Source organism: Eleutherodactylus coqui, chromosome 9 (genome assembly GCF_035609145.1).
Source record: "Eleutherodactylus coqui strain aEleCoq1 chromosome 9, aEleCoq1.hap1, whole genome shotgun sequence".
Classification (NCBI taxonomy): domain Eukaryota; kingdom Metazoa; phylum Chordata; class Amphibia; order Anura; family Eleutherodactylidae; genus Eleutherodactylus; species Eleutherodactylus coqui.
In genome coordinates, this window is record NC_089845.1 from 79,607,443 (window position 1) to 79,624,829 (window position 17,387).

The following is a 17,387-nucleotide window of genomic DNA, read 5'->3' on the forward strand; positions in this document are numbered from 1 at the left end:
CGTCCAGTATTCTCAGTGTGTACGTTCCATCACACTTCCAAAACCTCCTAACAGCTTGGTCAAAAATGACCATCTTGCTTCTCTCATTCCAACAATGCACCCCCTGTTAAAATATGTTAACTGCAAAAAGTCTCTGATGTCTAGCAGTCAATATTTTCTTAATGAATGGTACATTACACAAAAGTAGCTTCTAAGAGCCTTTACATAGGGCCACGGGGGTAGCATTTTAATGGCCTCTGGTGGCCAGACCCAGCGTCTAATCAAACCACAACTATAATCATTTGGGTATTTCCCTGAGATATAATTGCATGTAGAGTTTTGCACCAATTCAACATTTCTATCTGGGTTCATTATTTTTTTTGTCATTGAGTGTAATCCAGACATAATATAGCAAAGTTACCTTTTGTATCTTTAGCTGGCCTGGGATAAGCTGCAAGAGAAAACAGGTTTATGGTAAGCAGAGTACATTGCTGCTTATTTCATTACTTACTACCAAGTTAAAAACATTTACTGCTATGTACCATGCATGCCTTATAATGTAATCACAGGTCATTACACAAGAATATATGAGTAATTCTTTAAGTTCCAGCTGCAAGTACCTCAACTAATTTTCAATGTTAACAGCTAAATGTTGTCCATTAGAGATTAGCGAGCACCCAAATGCTCGAGTCCTCATTATTCGAGTTGAGCTTTTCGTAAAATTCGAGAGCTCTACTCGAGTAACGAACCCCATTGACTACAATGGGAGACTCGAGAATTTTTGTATGTGGGACGCCGGGTGCTGATCTTTTTTTTTTTTTTTCTTTCTAGGTCTCTCCCTCTCCCTTTCCCTTTCCCTCTCTCTCCTGCCTGACAAAAAATTTGCCAATGACGCGCGCTGCGTCGCGGCAGGGAGGGGCCAAAACAGGCACGTCATAGCGGGGAGGAGCCAAAAACTGGGGCGGGGTCGAACACGGCTTGATGCTTGTTCGAGTAACGAGCATCATCGAGTACGCTAATACTCGAACGAGCATCAAGCAGAGTACGTTCGCTCAACTCTATTTTCCATGTTACCAGTATATCTGTATAAATAGACTCTTTCAGAAATGGTTTAACAGATGAAGAAAATAATTTGAGACATGTGGCCTCCATATTGTTCTTGAATTCTAGTTGTTGATTCCCCATTTATAACTGAAGAAAAGAAAATTTGAGGAAAAACTGGTACAGAGTCCTTATGTAAGGTAAAGTGTGCAAGGATAATGGGTTTGCATTTCTTTATACAGGGGCATGGTTATATATAAACTGCAGTACAGCATGAGCAGGGTTAGCATACATAGGTGGAAGCCAGGGTATACCAAGCTTGGGGTCCTATATATACCTGGCACTTGTAGAGGCATACAAGTGCTGGGAATATGATTGGGCAGACAAACAGATCTACTTAAGAACATCTATTACTTGCCTGGTGCTCCAGCAAAACCTTTTGACATCTGCATATCTTGCTCTCCATCAGCACCTTGTGGTTTTGATAATCCAACCTGTACCAATCTACCAGGAGGGCCAGCTTGACCATGCTCTAGAATGACACCATTGCGGCCAGGACCTAGTGGTATAACAATAGACCCTGAAGAGGTAGGTGATTCCGGTTCGGCTGGTGGTTCCTTCGACTCTGTACTGGTAGGATCTAGTGGTAGATCCGGTTGTCCGGACTGGGATGGGAGCTTTGGTTTGGTTGGAATATGAGGTTCTTCAGGTTGTGTGGGTTGCTTAGGAATTGAAGTATCGATGGGTACCTGGGGGTATATTGGTTCTTGTGGAACTTGTGGGTATTTTGGCTTTTCTGTAGCTCCTGGTTGTAGTTGAGGTATAACATTTACTTGTATTGTGTGTTTTGGATCAGACCCTAAATGGAAAAAAAAAACATGTTTGTTTGTTAAAGACTAATCAGATGACTATTATCTGTGATTATGAGCCTTTCAATCCATTGGGTCATGCAAATCTAATGTTCCTTTACACATTTCACTTTTACAATAATTCTATTTAAGCTTCCCAAGTATAACGAACTGCAAGCATCTGTCTTTTACAGTATGTTTAGACAAGGGGGAAAAAAGGGTGTGAATTGAAAATAACTAAATATTACATTAGACATGTCTTCTGTTCTACATCAGCTGTGCGTTGGAACAAATAAAAATTCCAATAGAATTGTATCATCAAATAGCTCTAAAAAGAAGACTGAATAATGGAAGGTTAAAGAGCAACAATATTCCAATGTAGTCGTTGACTGTACTAATTTGCACTTCTATATTTTGCAATATTCCATAAGTCATAATAAATTAGTGTACCTTATAGTACACTGGTGACACATTTAATGATTTCTTGTTGCAAATCCACTTAGATGAATGCATTAAAGCGTTTATATACAAATAAGGGAGATGGAATAAATCCTCCACAGTGCCACCTATTGAAAGGTATAGGTGGCACTGTGGAGGATTTATTCCATCTCCCTTATTTGCATATTACCCAGAGGAGCGTGCGTGGCCATTTGAGTCTCCTCACTTAGTTTATAGTTTATAGTATATAGTTGCTCTCCCTAAGGAGAAAAGAGCGTTTCTGACCCCAGCGTTTATATATTTATGCTGTCCTAGCTGAGGGTTGCATGAAATAGTTACAAACAGCTTGATTTCTGCAGTATGTGTCAATTATGGTGTGTCAATTTTCATAAAATCACTCTTTATCAGGTGTTGCATGAGCCAAGACTACTCTCAATGAAGTTCATGCACTCTGGAGTCATCCATATAAATGAGATATAGGCTAACCCCGCCCATCCAAGGCTGACTGACAGCATTATCACTATGCACAATAATAGGGATAAATCTGTCAAGCAGCAATAGGAGGAAGGGAAGCCCACTGCTCATGAACATGAGGACTCACCACTTAGCTCATACCGCACCTGATAAACTGTAATTTTAAGAAAACTATACCATATTGACAAATAAGAAACACACTACCAAAATCGGGGTGTCTGTCACTACTTTATATTGTCCTATGATACGGGAATAGAAACCTAGTGACAGATTCCCTTTAAAATCGTATAATATTACATGGACTGATAAAAAATATATAATTATGTAAAAAGAATAATAAATTGAACCCCCAATGTATAGTAAGCTAACTCTTTGCTACAAACGTTACATTTTATTAATTTTTTCTAACTGTGGAAAGAAAGATAATATATAAGGCCTTCAGCACATGGGTGGGTCGGACCCTACATGCGGGATTCCCGCAGCGGAGTTTGACCTGGTGCCCAGCCGGTTACCCTTGCGTGCCTGTCCGATGTTTTCTGTTCAGCGCTGCAGATGTGTTCAGCACTGCAGATGTGCATGCGCAGTAGCTGCCAGTGCTCTGCGATGACACGGATCCCGCGATACTTCAGCAGTGCTTACTGCGGAAGTTCAGCGGGACTGACAGTTTCCATTTACTTCAATGGAAGCTGGCCGTGCATAGCCCACACAAAATTGCAGCATGCGATTTCCGCTCGTGGGCAGAAAATCGCAGATTGTCATTGCATGCTATGGGCTGGATGTTCTGCGGAATCTGGAGACGGAATCCCGCTCCGGATTTCGCAATGCAAATCCACCCGTGTGCAGGAGGCCTTAATTTGAAAAAAAGTATATAAATGAATATGAATAACAGGCCTCTTACATTTATTAAAGTTTTGACAATATTTCATTACTTACACGCAACAGATAAATTCTCCCTCCATACGATTAGTTTTTACCAGCGGCAAATAATGTGAAAAAAAAATGTAAGAACTAATTTTGCAAAAAATCAAATTAAAAATTCTGTAATGTGAAATGACCTAGAAAGAGCAGTTTCAGACTAAATTTGAATCACATTGGTAAATATCAGATTTTTCCTGCTGCTAATTCTGTATTTACAAATCTAAATGTTCACATTTTGCTAATTATTTTGTAAAGAATTTTATTTCCTACCTTCTCCAGGTTTGCTCTTGGTGAGATCTTGTAAATCACTTGCGATTTTGGTGATATGTGTTTGGAACACCTGGACAGAATTCTTCAGGCCATGAATGTCATTGGAATGCGATTTTATAGTCCCATTGATCTTGCCTATACAGCTCCATAAACTGGTAACATGTTTATTAAGTCCATCTTTAATTCTTTGCAGGCTACCAGAGATAGTGTCCAGCTTTCCGCATACATTTTCCAACTTAGAAACTCTGGCATCAACATTCGAAAGCTCATTTCTAAATCCCTGAGAATTTTCGGGGCACTTCCCTTTGTTAGCAATTAGTTCACGCTTCAGGGCTTCAAAATTGTTTTGGAGATTGTTACAACAGTTACCCCTTGTAGAAGAATCTGAGGTAGTATCAAAAGGGTTTTGGACAACATCAACTCTTGCTGTTAGACCAAGCTGTGTATCCAGGACAGTAGAGTTAATACTTTGTACCTGGCCTGACAATGAGTCAAACTTATTATTGAGTAGATCAATACTGTCTTCAATCCCGTATAGCTCAAATTTGACCATTCCCAGCTCAGTTTTCAAACCTTCTAAATCTGATGTCTTGTTTTGCAGTAACTCAAATTTTTCATTCATTGTATCAGTGAGTGACTTTAAAAGAAGAGCATTATCCAGTTGAGTCTGAACCAAAACGTCATAATTGTTGTTGTAGCCATTATCATTGTTCAAGGAACCTTCCTTGCCATCTAAAGCACTTTTCAATTGATTATCCAACTTCTGCACCAAATCTTTCAAATCTTTGACCTCATTAGAAACAGTAGTAGTAATTGAGCCGCTGGAATCAGAAGGATCACGATGACTGGTAGTATCACCCAACCTATTCTCCAATAACTGAAGCTTCCAATCAATTAAATTGCTCATATTGTCAACACTACTGTTAATTAAACCCCTCAATGTGTCTTCAATATAGAAGCAATGCTCCTCTGCATTACTTTCAGTGACATTAACCTTGAACTCCAAATCATGCAATCTTTCATTCCAAGACAGGTCCGGTTTTAAGCTGCTCAAATGCTGCACCTCATTGTCTAGTCGAGCATTAAGAACCACATTGGCATCAGCAATTCTATCAATTTTTTGACCCATCGTCTTCAGCATAGCGTCAATATCATTCTTGCAACAATTGGAACTACTGTTTGGTGCAGTTAGGATTTGAGATCTCAACTTGTTTATTTCATCACGAAGTTCATTCTCCTTTTCAAGAACAAAATCTTTGACTTCACTGCAGCTATTCTCATTCTCTTCACATTGTTGTCGAACATTAATCAGTTTATAGTCACAAGAGTTTTTCAGATCAGCCATTTTTCTGTCCATCCCCTCAAGCATCTCATTTCTGAGAGCTTCCAATTGATCATCTAACTTAGAAATAGGTGAGGTTGGTTGACGAGACATATCTTCAATATCAGTCAAGCGTTCCTCATACAAACTAATTTTTGTGGTGAGGTCTTCAATTTGATCAGTTTTCCTTTGAAGTTCTTCTCGGGCATTAGTTAATTCAGATACTAGATCTTTTATTCCATCTTCTTTCTCAGCGCTACCAGTGAACCCTGGCAGGTAGTATTCTGTCTTGCCACCAATGGCACTGGCTGTTGGTGTCAAGTTGTTGAGCCATGTATTCAAAAATTTACTGGCATCTTCTTGAATAGTGATCTTTAAGTTTTCATTTACACCAGACAAAGAGGTTTGCAAGTCAATGACAGTCTGTGTAAGTCGGAGCATTTCTTCCTCAAGAGTCTGAATCTTTTTCTCTTGAGCTTCATTTAATTCTTGAAATTCTCTCTTGGAGTCCAAAGGTTTTTTCTGTTGCCCATTCAGTTCTATGGTGAAATAATAAACAGTGATACATGCCATAACATCATGACAATCTTCAAGAAAACAATGCACAGATAATATGAAAATTTATACTAAAGACTATAATGGGAGGTTCATATTGATTGTGAGGGCTTCTCATTACAGACTGAAGTGAAGTTCTTTTCTGGTGCCCTTATAATATTATATTTGGTGGCTCCTTCAGAATTACTGGAAAATCAAATTCCAGAAATTAGTTATGGGGCCTCATGTGGTGCAGAGTGTTAAGGCAGCAGTATGCAGTCCTAAGCTCCAGCTCACGACCTGAAGGTTGCGAGTTCAATCCCTGAACGGTTCAGGTAGCCGGCTCAAGGTTGACTCAGCCTTCCATCCTTCCGAGGTCAGTAAAATTAGTACTCAGATTGCTGGGGGGGAAGGGGGTAATAAATAAAATAAATTAACTGACAGCACTGTGGAATAAGTTGGCGCTATACAAATAGCAAGGTTCCCTCCAGTTATGGTGGAGTGGACAATTTTGCATGCTACTTCTAAAAATGTTTTGTAATGGCACCTTTTGGCATTTTTCAATTACCAGAATGTCACAACAAGAATATTTACCACTTTGTACATTCTAAAACATTTCTTACCTGGGTCTTTTTTCCCCCCGCTTGGCCGAGGAGTGTGTACAGGCAACTGTTTAGACTTGTCATTAGAGCCCTCTTTGCAATCTTCACCCTTAAACCCAGGGCAGCACCTCCATTCCAGCTCAGTAACAGCTTTGTAGGATGTTACATACCTAGGTCTAAAGCCAACTTTATAGCTGCAAAGGAACAGAACATACAATATTTGATAAGTTTAATACATAAGGCTGAAATTAACTATATAAATACCATATAGCATACAAGATCAACGTTTCATACCATTTGTATATTTGAAGATAATTGATTCAAAGAACAAACAGTCTAGTTGTTTCCATAACATTACTAACAGTTTATCACAATAGGCTGTAAACTCTTGTAGGCAGGGTACTCACTCCTATTGTTTAAATTACCTATTGGTTCAATAATGTATATTATGTCTTATCTTGTATCTTCATCCTTCTGACTTATAAAGTGCTGCAGAATATATTGGCGCTTTATAAATAAAGATTATTAGTAGTAGAACAAATTCCGCTTTACTGCTACTCAAATTATTGAATTGTAAAAAGATACTCAAATGGACCTTGAAAACTGCATGCCTCAACAGGCTCATAAGGTGGGATTACCAAGTCACAACTTTGGCATTGTGCATCTCTCAAATCTATTAAAAATAGTTAATCCTCCCACCCCTTAATAACACCACCTTTCAAAGCATTGGCAACAAATGACATGGTATCCATTCTTATTCCTACATACAAGACAATGCAATGTTGATAAACAAAGGCAGACAGTTTTATCACCATGGAGGACTGACTATAGCTTCTAAACCAAACCAATACACATGAATGGATCATGTATTGAATACTCTTAATATTTATCGGACATATAGCTCTCTACAAGGTGAAAAACATCCATTTGGAGGGCAGCATGAACACTGCATACACAAGTGGAACCAAAATAATAGCAAATCTGAAAGACATTCTTAATATGTGGAATAGTTGAGTATTAGAAACAATATACTGGTAATACCCATATAATAAATGAATATTAAATCATCTCTCAGGTTTTACAAGAAGCATATGATTTCCTTCGCTATTACGTTAGCAATCAAACACTGATGAAAACCACATCCTGACATGTCATCCATCTACTGTAACTTCTCATCACATCTTGTGGTACAAACTTTCCCTCACTACTGCCAATACTAGTGTGTACATCACTAACAGGAAGTGTTTATATGACATCTGAGTATATATACATAGCATTTTTTGTGCTGCAGGCAAAAAGATCAACTGTTATACATCATACTGTATGATATAGTCAGACTGGATGACACTGGCTTCATTAGAGTAAAGTAACTGCATGTAAATCTGATTGCAGAAAAGTCAGGATAACCAGAAGTGTTAAGCCCAAAAATTCAGAAAGATCAGATGTTGCTGTTCATAAGAGTTAACGATTCACGAACTATTGATTATTAGTTACAGACCAAACTAAGCTGTGTATGCAACCGTAAAGCAACACATGAAGAAGCACCAATGGGGCCAGCAGAGATCTGGCCCATAAGTCCTAAGGTTTGAGCAGCCCATTCTTGTCTATTTTGGCCATTTATCAGACATAGGACTAAGTGATTGGACCAAATTAGCAAAGTCTAAATACTATAATTTTTTAAACATGTAATTTGGTATGTCAATATTAACAAAACATTGGCAACGGCATGGCTGTGACACACAAGATGACCGAGTCGCTCTTGCTATATCATCACAGAAGTACAGGTAGCAAAAAAAGCAGGAGCAGATGGCTGCCAGTTATCAGCTCTGCAGCAGGGACCATTTAGGTAACTTTTTTTGCTATTTTATTGTGGATGTGGGAGAGTAAAGGTGATGACATGAGCAATATGAATTGGTAACAGAAAACAAATGAGAGGTTGGGAGTCTTCAGAAATGGACAACTTCATGAATTACATATTATCAACTTCAATGACTTGTGATATCCTATGACGAGGTGCAAGAAAAAAATATTCAAATATATAGTATAAGTTCTGAATGGTCTATAGACGACCACGTTAATCCTTTTGATCAGGATCATTTTTGATCAGGTGTCATTTTTAAAGCTTGATGTGTTTATGCAGGTTATTGAGACTAATGTTTTCCAATTTGACTAAAAAAAACTGGATTGCCTTAGATTTCTTTTTAAAATATCCAAAAATTTTAAAATAAAAAAGTGTGAGGAACAAGCACTGGGATGGGAGGAGATATGTTTGACTACCAGTACAGTTACAGAATATCTAAAGAACTACTGAAGTTTGTAGTAAGGGCAAAACAAAATATATGTGTGACTCGTCAGATGATCCTTTGATGTTAAATTGGGAGATGGCCAATGGAAGCATTGTTGTACTATCCGGGGAAGCAACATATATCTGTGTCCTTAATCACCATAGTATGTTTATTGAAGTAGGTCAGTGGATCAAAAGAAAGAAATATTCCTTATGCTTTTCAGCAGTTGAAATATCCTTAGGCCATGATTTTAACAAATGGTTCAGTAGACAACATCCTCTGTAGTAAGTGGCTGATTTTGTTGAACCTTTTGTCTGTTTTCATACTAAACAACCACAGTATGTAATTACGAAGAGTTTGACCAAAAATGTCAACAAAAAGTTCAACAAATCCTCCCATACTTTTCTATTGTAAGTGATTAAAAATTCTGGTCAGTTTTCAATATCAACTTTTATTACTGTTTTTTTTATATGACATGCAACGTTTTTGCTTTGAAAGTTTTCTAAGAAACAACAATAATAGTTGTGTGAGCTCAGGAATTTACTAGTATGGTATACACACAAATACAGGGGCATAGAATATTCCATTAACCCTTTCCAATCCAATTTGTATCCTGGTTTTCCTAGGGGGCTTACTCTTTTTCTGCCGTTATACAACGGCGCTATATGCTGGCTAAAGCCAGTACTGCATGAGATGACACGTTAGATAGACTCCAACAGCAGAGTGGCTGGCAATATACAGTAAGAGAAATCCGACGGACGTCTTCCAACATCGGAGCTGTACAGCCTTAAATCATAATGTCTTCACACGTCAGACAGTGGATTAGAAAGGGTTAAATGTAGGAAAAGACAAGGTAGCGACTACAAGCTGCTCCATGCATGGGGGCATTAAAGTAAATCTGTAGGACCAAAGGTGGACCCACCCCTTCCCACCTAACTAATCCACTTAAGTACACTCACTTTTCAAAAATAGTGAGAAAAGTTAAAAGCCACAAATATTTTAAAGATCAAATATGGCGTGTGTCAAAATTTGAAATTTTCTATGCCAAAAAACTGACAGAATGGGTTTAATTCAGCTCATTATCTCTGGACTGAATTTTTCTCAGACTCGAGGCACCAGCACAAATACACAATGGTTTTGCTCTGAGCGCCACTGCTGACGCAACCTTGCATATTTGCCGTCTTAGCTAAGCAGATCTAAGGGAAGCATGTCAAGGAAACACTTGTCAAGATTTGCCCTGACTACTGGAGGAGCTGAGTCAGTGAATAAGCAGGATTGCTCTAAAGGTAAATCAACCATCTCGCATGGTATTTGAGAGTTGGGGGGCAAACCGAGTCCATGAAATCCACTGACATTATAATGTGTGTCCTTTATATTTTTTTGAATTGTATGCTTTCAGCCATTCAAAAGGCTGTTGTCCAAGCCTGGAAATAGAAACAGTCTGCCCATGCCCTGTGTCTGATATTGCAGCTCATTTCCATTTAAGTGAATAAAAGAAAACTATTTATAAAAAGACTCAATGGGCCAAAACTGTATAATCGAAAAATGCTAATAATGAAGAGGAGTAATCCACCAGATGTCTGGGATCAGATGATGCCACACGATAATCCAATTGCACCAAACTGAATAACTATAATGAGATAGGATGAAAACAATAGTTTTTAGAATTACCTCTGCCCCTCCCAGTATTTCATTGCACCCCTGATTGAGATACATGTTCAATGGACCTCGGGGTGAGTGACGCTAAACAATCTTCTCACTCCTCTCTTGTGAGTATAGCACCAGCTGGTGTTTATCCAATTGTAGACCTTTACATTATAGTTACCATCCTGAGCTCCTAACCCAGATTTTCTTATTCTGTTGAACCATTTAAGTGAATGAAGCTGAATTGCAATACTAAACACAGCCTACTAACAGATGTGGCACTGTTTCTGGAAAAACAAACATCAGACCCTTTTTTAGTTCTAGACAAACCCCTAAGCAATGTGGTGTCCCTTGGATGGTTCTTGAAAATGGAATATAGAAAATGCATTCATTACTGCTACATACAGGAATGAAGGCATCATAGGGTACATTCAAGTCAGATGTGATTGTTCACTGCAGTCATGATGACAAAAGAAGCCAAGAATGTATAGTTCCTTTTTTTATAAATTTGCCAGCATCATCTGGGTATAATCCTAATTTACAAGTTATAAATATCACAAGTATTCATGTTCTGACTATTCCACTGCAATAGCTTCAAATATGTCTAGAACAGCTCTTTGTATTCACCATGTCTGTTTCAGTTTAAAGGGGTTGACTGGCTACAAACTGACTTTTTAAAATTAGATCCAAATGAGTTAAAGTAGTAAAGCAAACAGTAATTACTCGCCCTCAGCCCTGGTAATCCAACACTGCAGCCCCACGATCCTCCCAGTCTGTGTTGACTGTGAAAGACAGGTGACCGCTGCCTGCCAATCAGAGGCCACAGAGTCGTTGCCGGTTCCCCTGGCTTCAGTGCTTACATCTGGGGGCACCATAATGCCAAGCATTTGGAACAGTGATATTGTAGCTTATGATTGGCAGACAGTGGTCACTTGACTTCGACTGTTAACACAGACCGGGAGGATTGCAGGGCTGCAGCACGGGGGTAGAGGATGGGTAAGTACCATTTGTTTTATTTATTTTAACTCATTTGGATCTAATCTTAAAAAGTTAGATTGTAGTTTGTAATCGGACGACCACTCTAAGATATGTGCCAAAATACCAGTCATTGCCAAGAGAAAAAAATGGTGAAACATATCTCAACAAATGTGAACTGGGCAATCTCATCACAAGTTTCATGGACTCCAAAGTATCCTGTCAGGGAAATGGAGATGTATCATTCCACGCTTCCTATGTAATCCTAACATCTGGAATATATTTACCGTCTTAGCTTCTAAGTCTATAGCATTTGGAAAAATATATCCTATTAATCAGATCTAGCATTCAGATCTGTACTGGAATCCCTCTTATACTTGGCGAGTTCACAGATGATGACCATCTACGATTATTTGGCAAACCAATGTAAGATGATTCGAGTGTCTGGAAGACAAAATAAAACTTGGAAGGGGAATGGTGTAAATTGTTGTATCTCATGTTATTCAAGGAACTATTGGTGGTAGAAACTTGGGTGATCACTGTATGTGTTTGTACTCGGGACTTTGGAAACATTATCCAGGCTTTCCTGGAGAAAAGCCCTGATGTATAGTTTGAACTAGTACTAGGAAGTTGACTTCAGTCTTACAGATATTTCTGACTTTATTAGTTTCCTAATCTCTGGCATAGCAGAAAAAATAAATAAAAAAACTAAATAGTCACTATGTGTAGCAATCCAGGAAGCTGAATGCAATTCTGCTTTTGCAGCATGGCTGGAAAGTGCTTCTGTGTTTTCACAGTTGGACACTCCTTATTTGCGAGTGCAATGTTTGATATGTTTGTACTTAGTTTACACTCCATGGATTATTCAATGGCTATACAACTTTGATCACTGTCCTTTAAACAATAATTGTATTTTCTCAGCTGCATGTGGCACACCTTCACCTAGGGAAGCTATTATTTTTCTATGACATGTATGTTTCCAGTTCAGGGCTTCATGCTTTGATTCCATTTGAACATTAAATGTTTATTGGAGATAGGAGATAAGGAAGAAGACAGTCATTATAAGATATTTTCACTGTCAATATCATCCTCCATTCATAGAACGGTTGAAGAACCCTTCAAATACTTTGTCTTAAAAAATCTGTTCCTGAGTTACCAAACAGTTTATCCTCATAGCAGAACCTTGTTTGGCAGTGCACTGAGGCCAATGGCTGCCTATAAAACCAAGCTACCTCTGTGTACTGCCATACAGGCTCCACTGGGTGATGTATGTATGGTGATATCGTCTCCTAGATGCAATGGTGTCTAATCGAAAATGCCACATTTTTGTTGTTTCTGTGAGATTTGTACATAGGAAATCCGAGACATACAGATGTAGAGTGGAAGCTCTACTTAGATAAAGGGAGTTTGCATTAAAGGGCTACTCCGGAGAAACTTTGTATTGTTTCCCTGGGGTTCAAATGGCTAAAGGCTCAGGAGCCAGGAGGAAAAGTTCAGCATGCCCCCCCACTCCCTCCACACACATACACACACCTTTCCTCTACATCGTTTGGTCTCTTAAGAAGCCCATCAATATATCACAAGCAGGAAGATAATAGAGGATGTAGTAAAAGTCCCAGCGCTTCTTTGCAATTCAATAAAAGAATAATAATAGTGGAACTTACGTTGTAGAGGAGTCCTCTTCCAAATAGGACTCCTCTAAATCTAGGTTAGTCCTCAAAAAGCCAGATGAAGTCTTGGGAAATTGTTTCACCTTTTATTCATGAAGAACAAAGTATTTATACAGACAACACATAGGCCAGTGGTTGTCTGTAGGAATACTTTGCTCTTCACGAATAAAAGCTGAAAACATTTCCCAAGCCTTCATCTAGCTTTTTGAGGACTAATATGGATTTTGGCACTCTTAAGCAAGCTCCGTAATAATTATTCTTTTATCAAATTACTGAGAAGTGCAGGGATTTTTACTACATCCTCTACTGTGTTCTTCACCGAGCTCATCTCGTCCTGTGGGCTCTCCCTCCAGATGCTCTCCCTATGGATTAGGAATCCGCATATTGGTTATCTTTCAAAGGCTCCCTTGGACTGGCGGTGTGGACACCTGTCATCTGTTGGGTGTTCCACATCAGGTGAGTCCCACCTTTTCTCATTTTTACTCTAAACTTTAATATATTATACATTGATTGGAGCACGTATCCATTTATCTATATACAAGCAGGAAGAGACATTGCTAGAATGTTAAAAGATTATGCCGAGGATTAACTAGAAGCTTTTGGGCCCCAATGGAAAATCTGTAACAGGGCCTCCTACCTACCTTGTATCAGTTATAATACTGGTGTTTTCTTAAGAGACAGAGCGACTTTTGGGCCCCCTAAGGCTCCAGGGCCTAGGTTCCGACATAGATGTGAAACCAGCCTTATCTCCTGTCTGCTGGAGGATCTGGCTACTCATAATGTAAGTCACATAGGATGATGTGGATCGGAGTGGAGTGGCTCTCTCATCAATAAAGGGGTCGATAAATATGTTATATGCCAGGTATGTAAATTGCGCATCAGGAAAATAATAAATAAAGGTTTCCCTGGAGTGGCCCTCTAATGTTTGATATAAGTTATGCTGATAATGTGAACTATTTTACAGTGTTTTCCACAAAAGGACATTCTTTCGTTATCTAAAAGCAAACTGATTGGTTACATTTCACTACAGTATTACACAGGCGAAATAACTCTTTAACCCTACAACTGCTATCTAATCTCGTGCCCTATAATGAGCATATTTACAACACCCACCATCTTACGTGCATTAACTCTTTCTTATGCAAATGCCAACTACCACAAACTCTCACTCACATCTTGCCAAAAGTTCCTTACATCTATATACTGTCCGTGAAATTACACTAGGCAAGCATGATTTATCCTCTGTTATAATCATTGTTCTTACCATCTGCATTAAACATTTTCCCTATCCTCCATCTAGGGACAGACTAGACCCTATAGGTTCCTAACGTGGGGCCGCCTCTATCAGGGCGATCACTCTGCTTCTAGGCATTGTCTGCCACACCAAATTTGGCTAGAGATAGCATTCCCGTCCCCGTTTTTCAGTTGCAGTTATTTGCCCTATTTTATGCTCCCCACGTTCTGGTGATATAATTTATGTCATTATTTCTCTCCCAAGGACAGCAGTTACATCTTGGTGCCATGCATGAAAGGCACCATATCTGTGTCTTACACGAACGTAACAGCAATGAGCAGGAATACTGCACACATTTTGCCTTAACTAAAATCAGCACTTGATGTGTGCATCTATATACCTATAAAATCACATAATTATGAATATCTTTGTCTTTGTGGAAACTAATGGACTAATATAACGCTTCCAGATGGATAGATTTACAGCAACAGGAATATCCCAATTTACAGACTCCTATTTACTGTTATACAAGTAGCATTAGGTTAGTGATGAAGCGTCAGAAAATGAAATACATCTAGGCTGTTATTCACTGCCTTCCCATGTTACTTCCTTTGTGTGTCATCTGTTCCAAAAATCAACTTGACACTCCTGTTACACTATAGTAAAGGAATGCACATATAGCAGCTTTTATATTTCTATCAGCTATACCCACCCACAGGAGAACGGCTACAGATCACATTACATAACCCAAGTGTGCTTTATTGCCAATATACTTGGGGAAAGTGTCCAGTTCTCCACTAGTTTATCCAAAATAAGGAGCTGAGCTCTACTTGTACAGTCATGTCTAACGCTAGGAATCCAAATCACTTCAAGGGAACCTCGGAGTCCAAGATGACGCTGCAATTCTTTCTTATTCTACAGGTTATTGAGTCAGGATCAGGTCTGGTCTCCAGGACAAACAGAAACGAACAAAAAAACAACACAAAATCATCTGAGATAACAAACCTGAAGCTCATCTCTAAGGCCGTGTTCACACGGTGCGCAGTCCCACGTGGAAAATCCTTAATATTTACAGCAGGAATATGGATGAGATTATCAAAATCTTCCCACACAATGTGGGAAAAAACATGCAGAGGGTGGCTTCACACGGACGTATGTGCACGCCTCAGCTCAATGTATTTACGCTATGAACGAGGTTAAATTGCGTGCGTATCGGCACATTTTAATGTATTTTTTGTGCATGCATGGCATGTTTATTTGCACACAGCAGACGAATACGCTCTGATTTAAATGGCTGTTTAGACTAATGAGGTCCAGATGTGGGTTTTTTTTCCACAAAATTGCGCAGTGTATTGAGACGCATTTCTGCACCTGGTATAGATTCTGTTGGGACCCTTGGTGTGCAAATGCACACAAAAATAGAATAGGTCCTATTTTTTTGTATGCATGAAAAATGCATGCACAAAAAACAGAAAATGTGCACGAACCCATTTACTGTATATCAATGGGTTGTATTTTCTGCGCATTGCACTCACAGGTTTTGTTGACACACATGCCTGTGTGAAGCTGCCCTAAACTACTGCAGAAATTGATCTGCAGTGCAGAATTTACATCTGCATCATGTCAATTTCAGCAGCGGATTTGGTGTAGAAAACTTGTGAATTTCTGCTATAGACATCAATGGAGAGCCCAAAATCTACTACAAAATCTAAATATAATGGAAAATAACTTTCATTTCAAAAAAATGTTTGCTTTTTTGGTCAGGACATCATTAATAAAAAATATATGATATACCCTGTTTAACCACCTTTAGCTTGGATACAAGATGTGATATGGGCAGGTATGAAGGCTTTAGTACCTTGTTGTACCGCCTCTAGCTTGGACACAAGATGTGATATGGGTGGGGATGGAGGCTCTAGTACCTTGTTGTACCGCCTCTAGCTTGGATGCAAGATGTGATATGGGTGGGTATGGAGGCTCTAGTACCTTGTTGTACTGCCTGTAGCTTGGATACAAGATGTGATATGGGTGGGTATGAAGGCTCTAGTACCTTGTTGTACCGCCTCTAGCTTGGATACAAGATGTGATATGGGTGGGGATGGAGGCTCTAGTACCTTGTTGTACCGCCTCTAGCTTGGATGCAAGATGTGATATGGGTGGGTATGAATGCTCTAGTACCTTGTTGTACCGCCTCTAGCTTGGATACAAGATGTGATATGGGTGGGTATGGAGGCTCTAGTACCCTGTTGTACCGCCTCTAGCTTGGATACAAGATGTGATAGGGGCGGGTATGGAGGCTCTAGTACCTTGTTGTACCGCCTCTAGCTTGGATACAAGATGTGATATGGGCGGGTATGGAGGCTCTAGGACCTTGTTGTACCGCCTCTAGCTTGGATACAAGATGTGATATGGGTGGGTATGGAGGTTCTAGTACCTTGTTGTACCGCCTCTAGCTTGGATACAAGATGTGATATGGGTGGGTATGGAGGCTCTAGTACCTTGTTGTACCGCCTCTAGCTTGGATACAAGATGTGATATGGGTGGGTATGGAGGCTCTAGTACCTTGTTGTACCGCCTCTAGCTTGGATACAAGATGTGATATGGGTGGGTATGGAGGCTCTAGTACCTTGTTGTACCGCCTCTAGCTTGGATACAAGATGTGATATGGGTGGGTATGGAGGCTCTAGTACCTTGTTGTACCGCCTCTAGCTTGGATACAAGATGTGATATGGGTGGGTATGGAGGCTCTAGTACCTTGTTGTACCGCCTCTAGCTTGGATACATAGTTTCCTACGGATCCTTTGGTTCACAAACAGCTTATAGTAAAATGAACAATGACTGCTTATGTATAGAAGAACTGAAATATATCATAAAGGACAAAAATATAGCTTGAGCACTTCTAGAGGGAGGGGCCTAGTCATAGCTAGGTTTTCCTTCAACCGTGGGTAAAGCATTTGCCTTAGTTCTGTGTCTAACTATCCTGGCCAAGGCAGTATTGCTTGTTGCAGCCTAACGCCTCGAGTACATGTCCCGCAGGCCTCCCCCTTGCTATGGCCCTGGACTACACAGTAGTTCCTAAATAACATACAGCTTAGCGCATTAGGTCAGAGAAGGTGTTTATAACTTCAAATATTGAACCTGCTTTGTCGTTGAA

The 17,387-nt window shown here is 39.5% G+C and overlaps 1 protein-coding gene across 1 annotated transcript in view; it reads right to left on the bottom strand.

The window, feature by feature from the left end:
• EMILIN2 (elastin microfibril interfacer 2) overlaps positions 1-17,387 on the bottom strand; it is a 57,448-nt gene that overhangs the window by 22,920 nt on the left and 17,141 nt on the right. Inside the window, exons 3-6 of the mRNA XM_066579607.1 lie at positions 6,447-6,619; positions 3,969-5,828; positions 1,439-1,879; positions 401-430 (exon numbers count right to left, since the gene is read on the bottom strand). Of these exons, the coding sequence (XP_066435704.1) occupies positions 401-430; positions 1,439-1,879; positions 3,969-5,828; positions 6,447-6,619 (2,504 nt within the window). The remainder of the gene's footprint in view (positions 1-400; positions 431-1,438; positions 1,880-3,968; positions 5,829-6,446; positions 6,620-17,387) is intronic.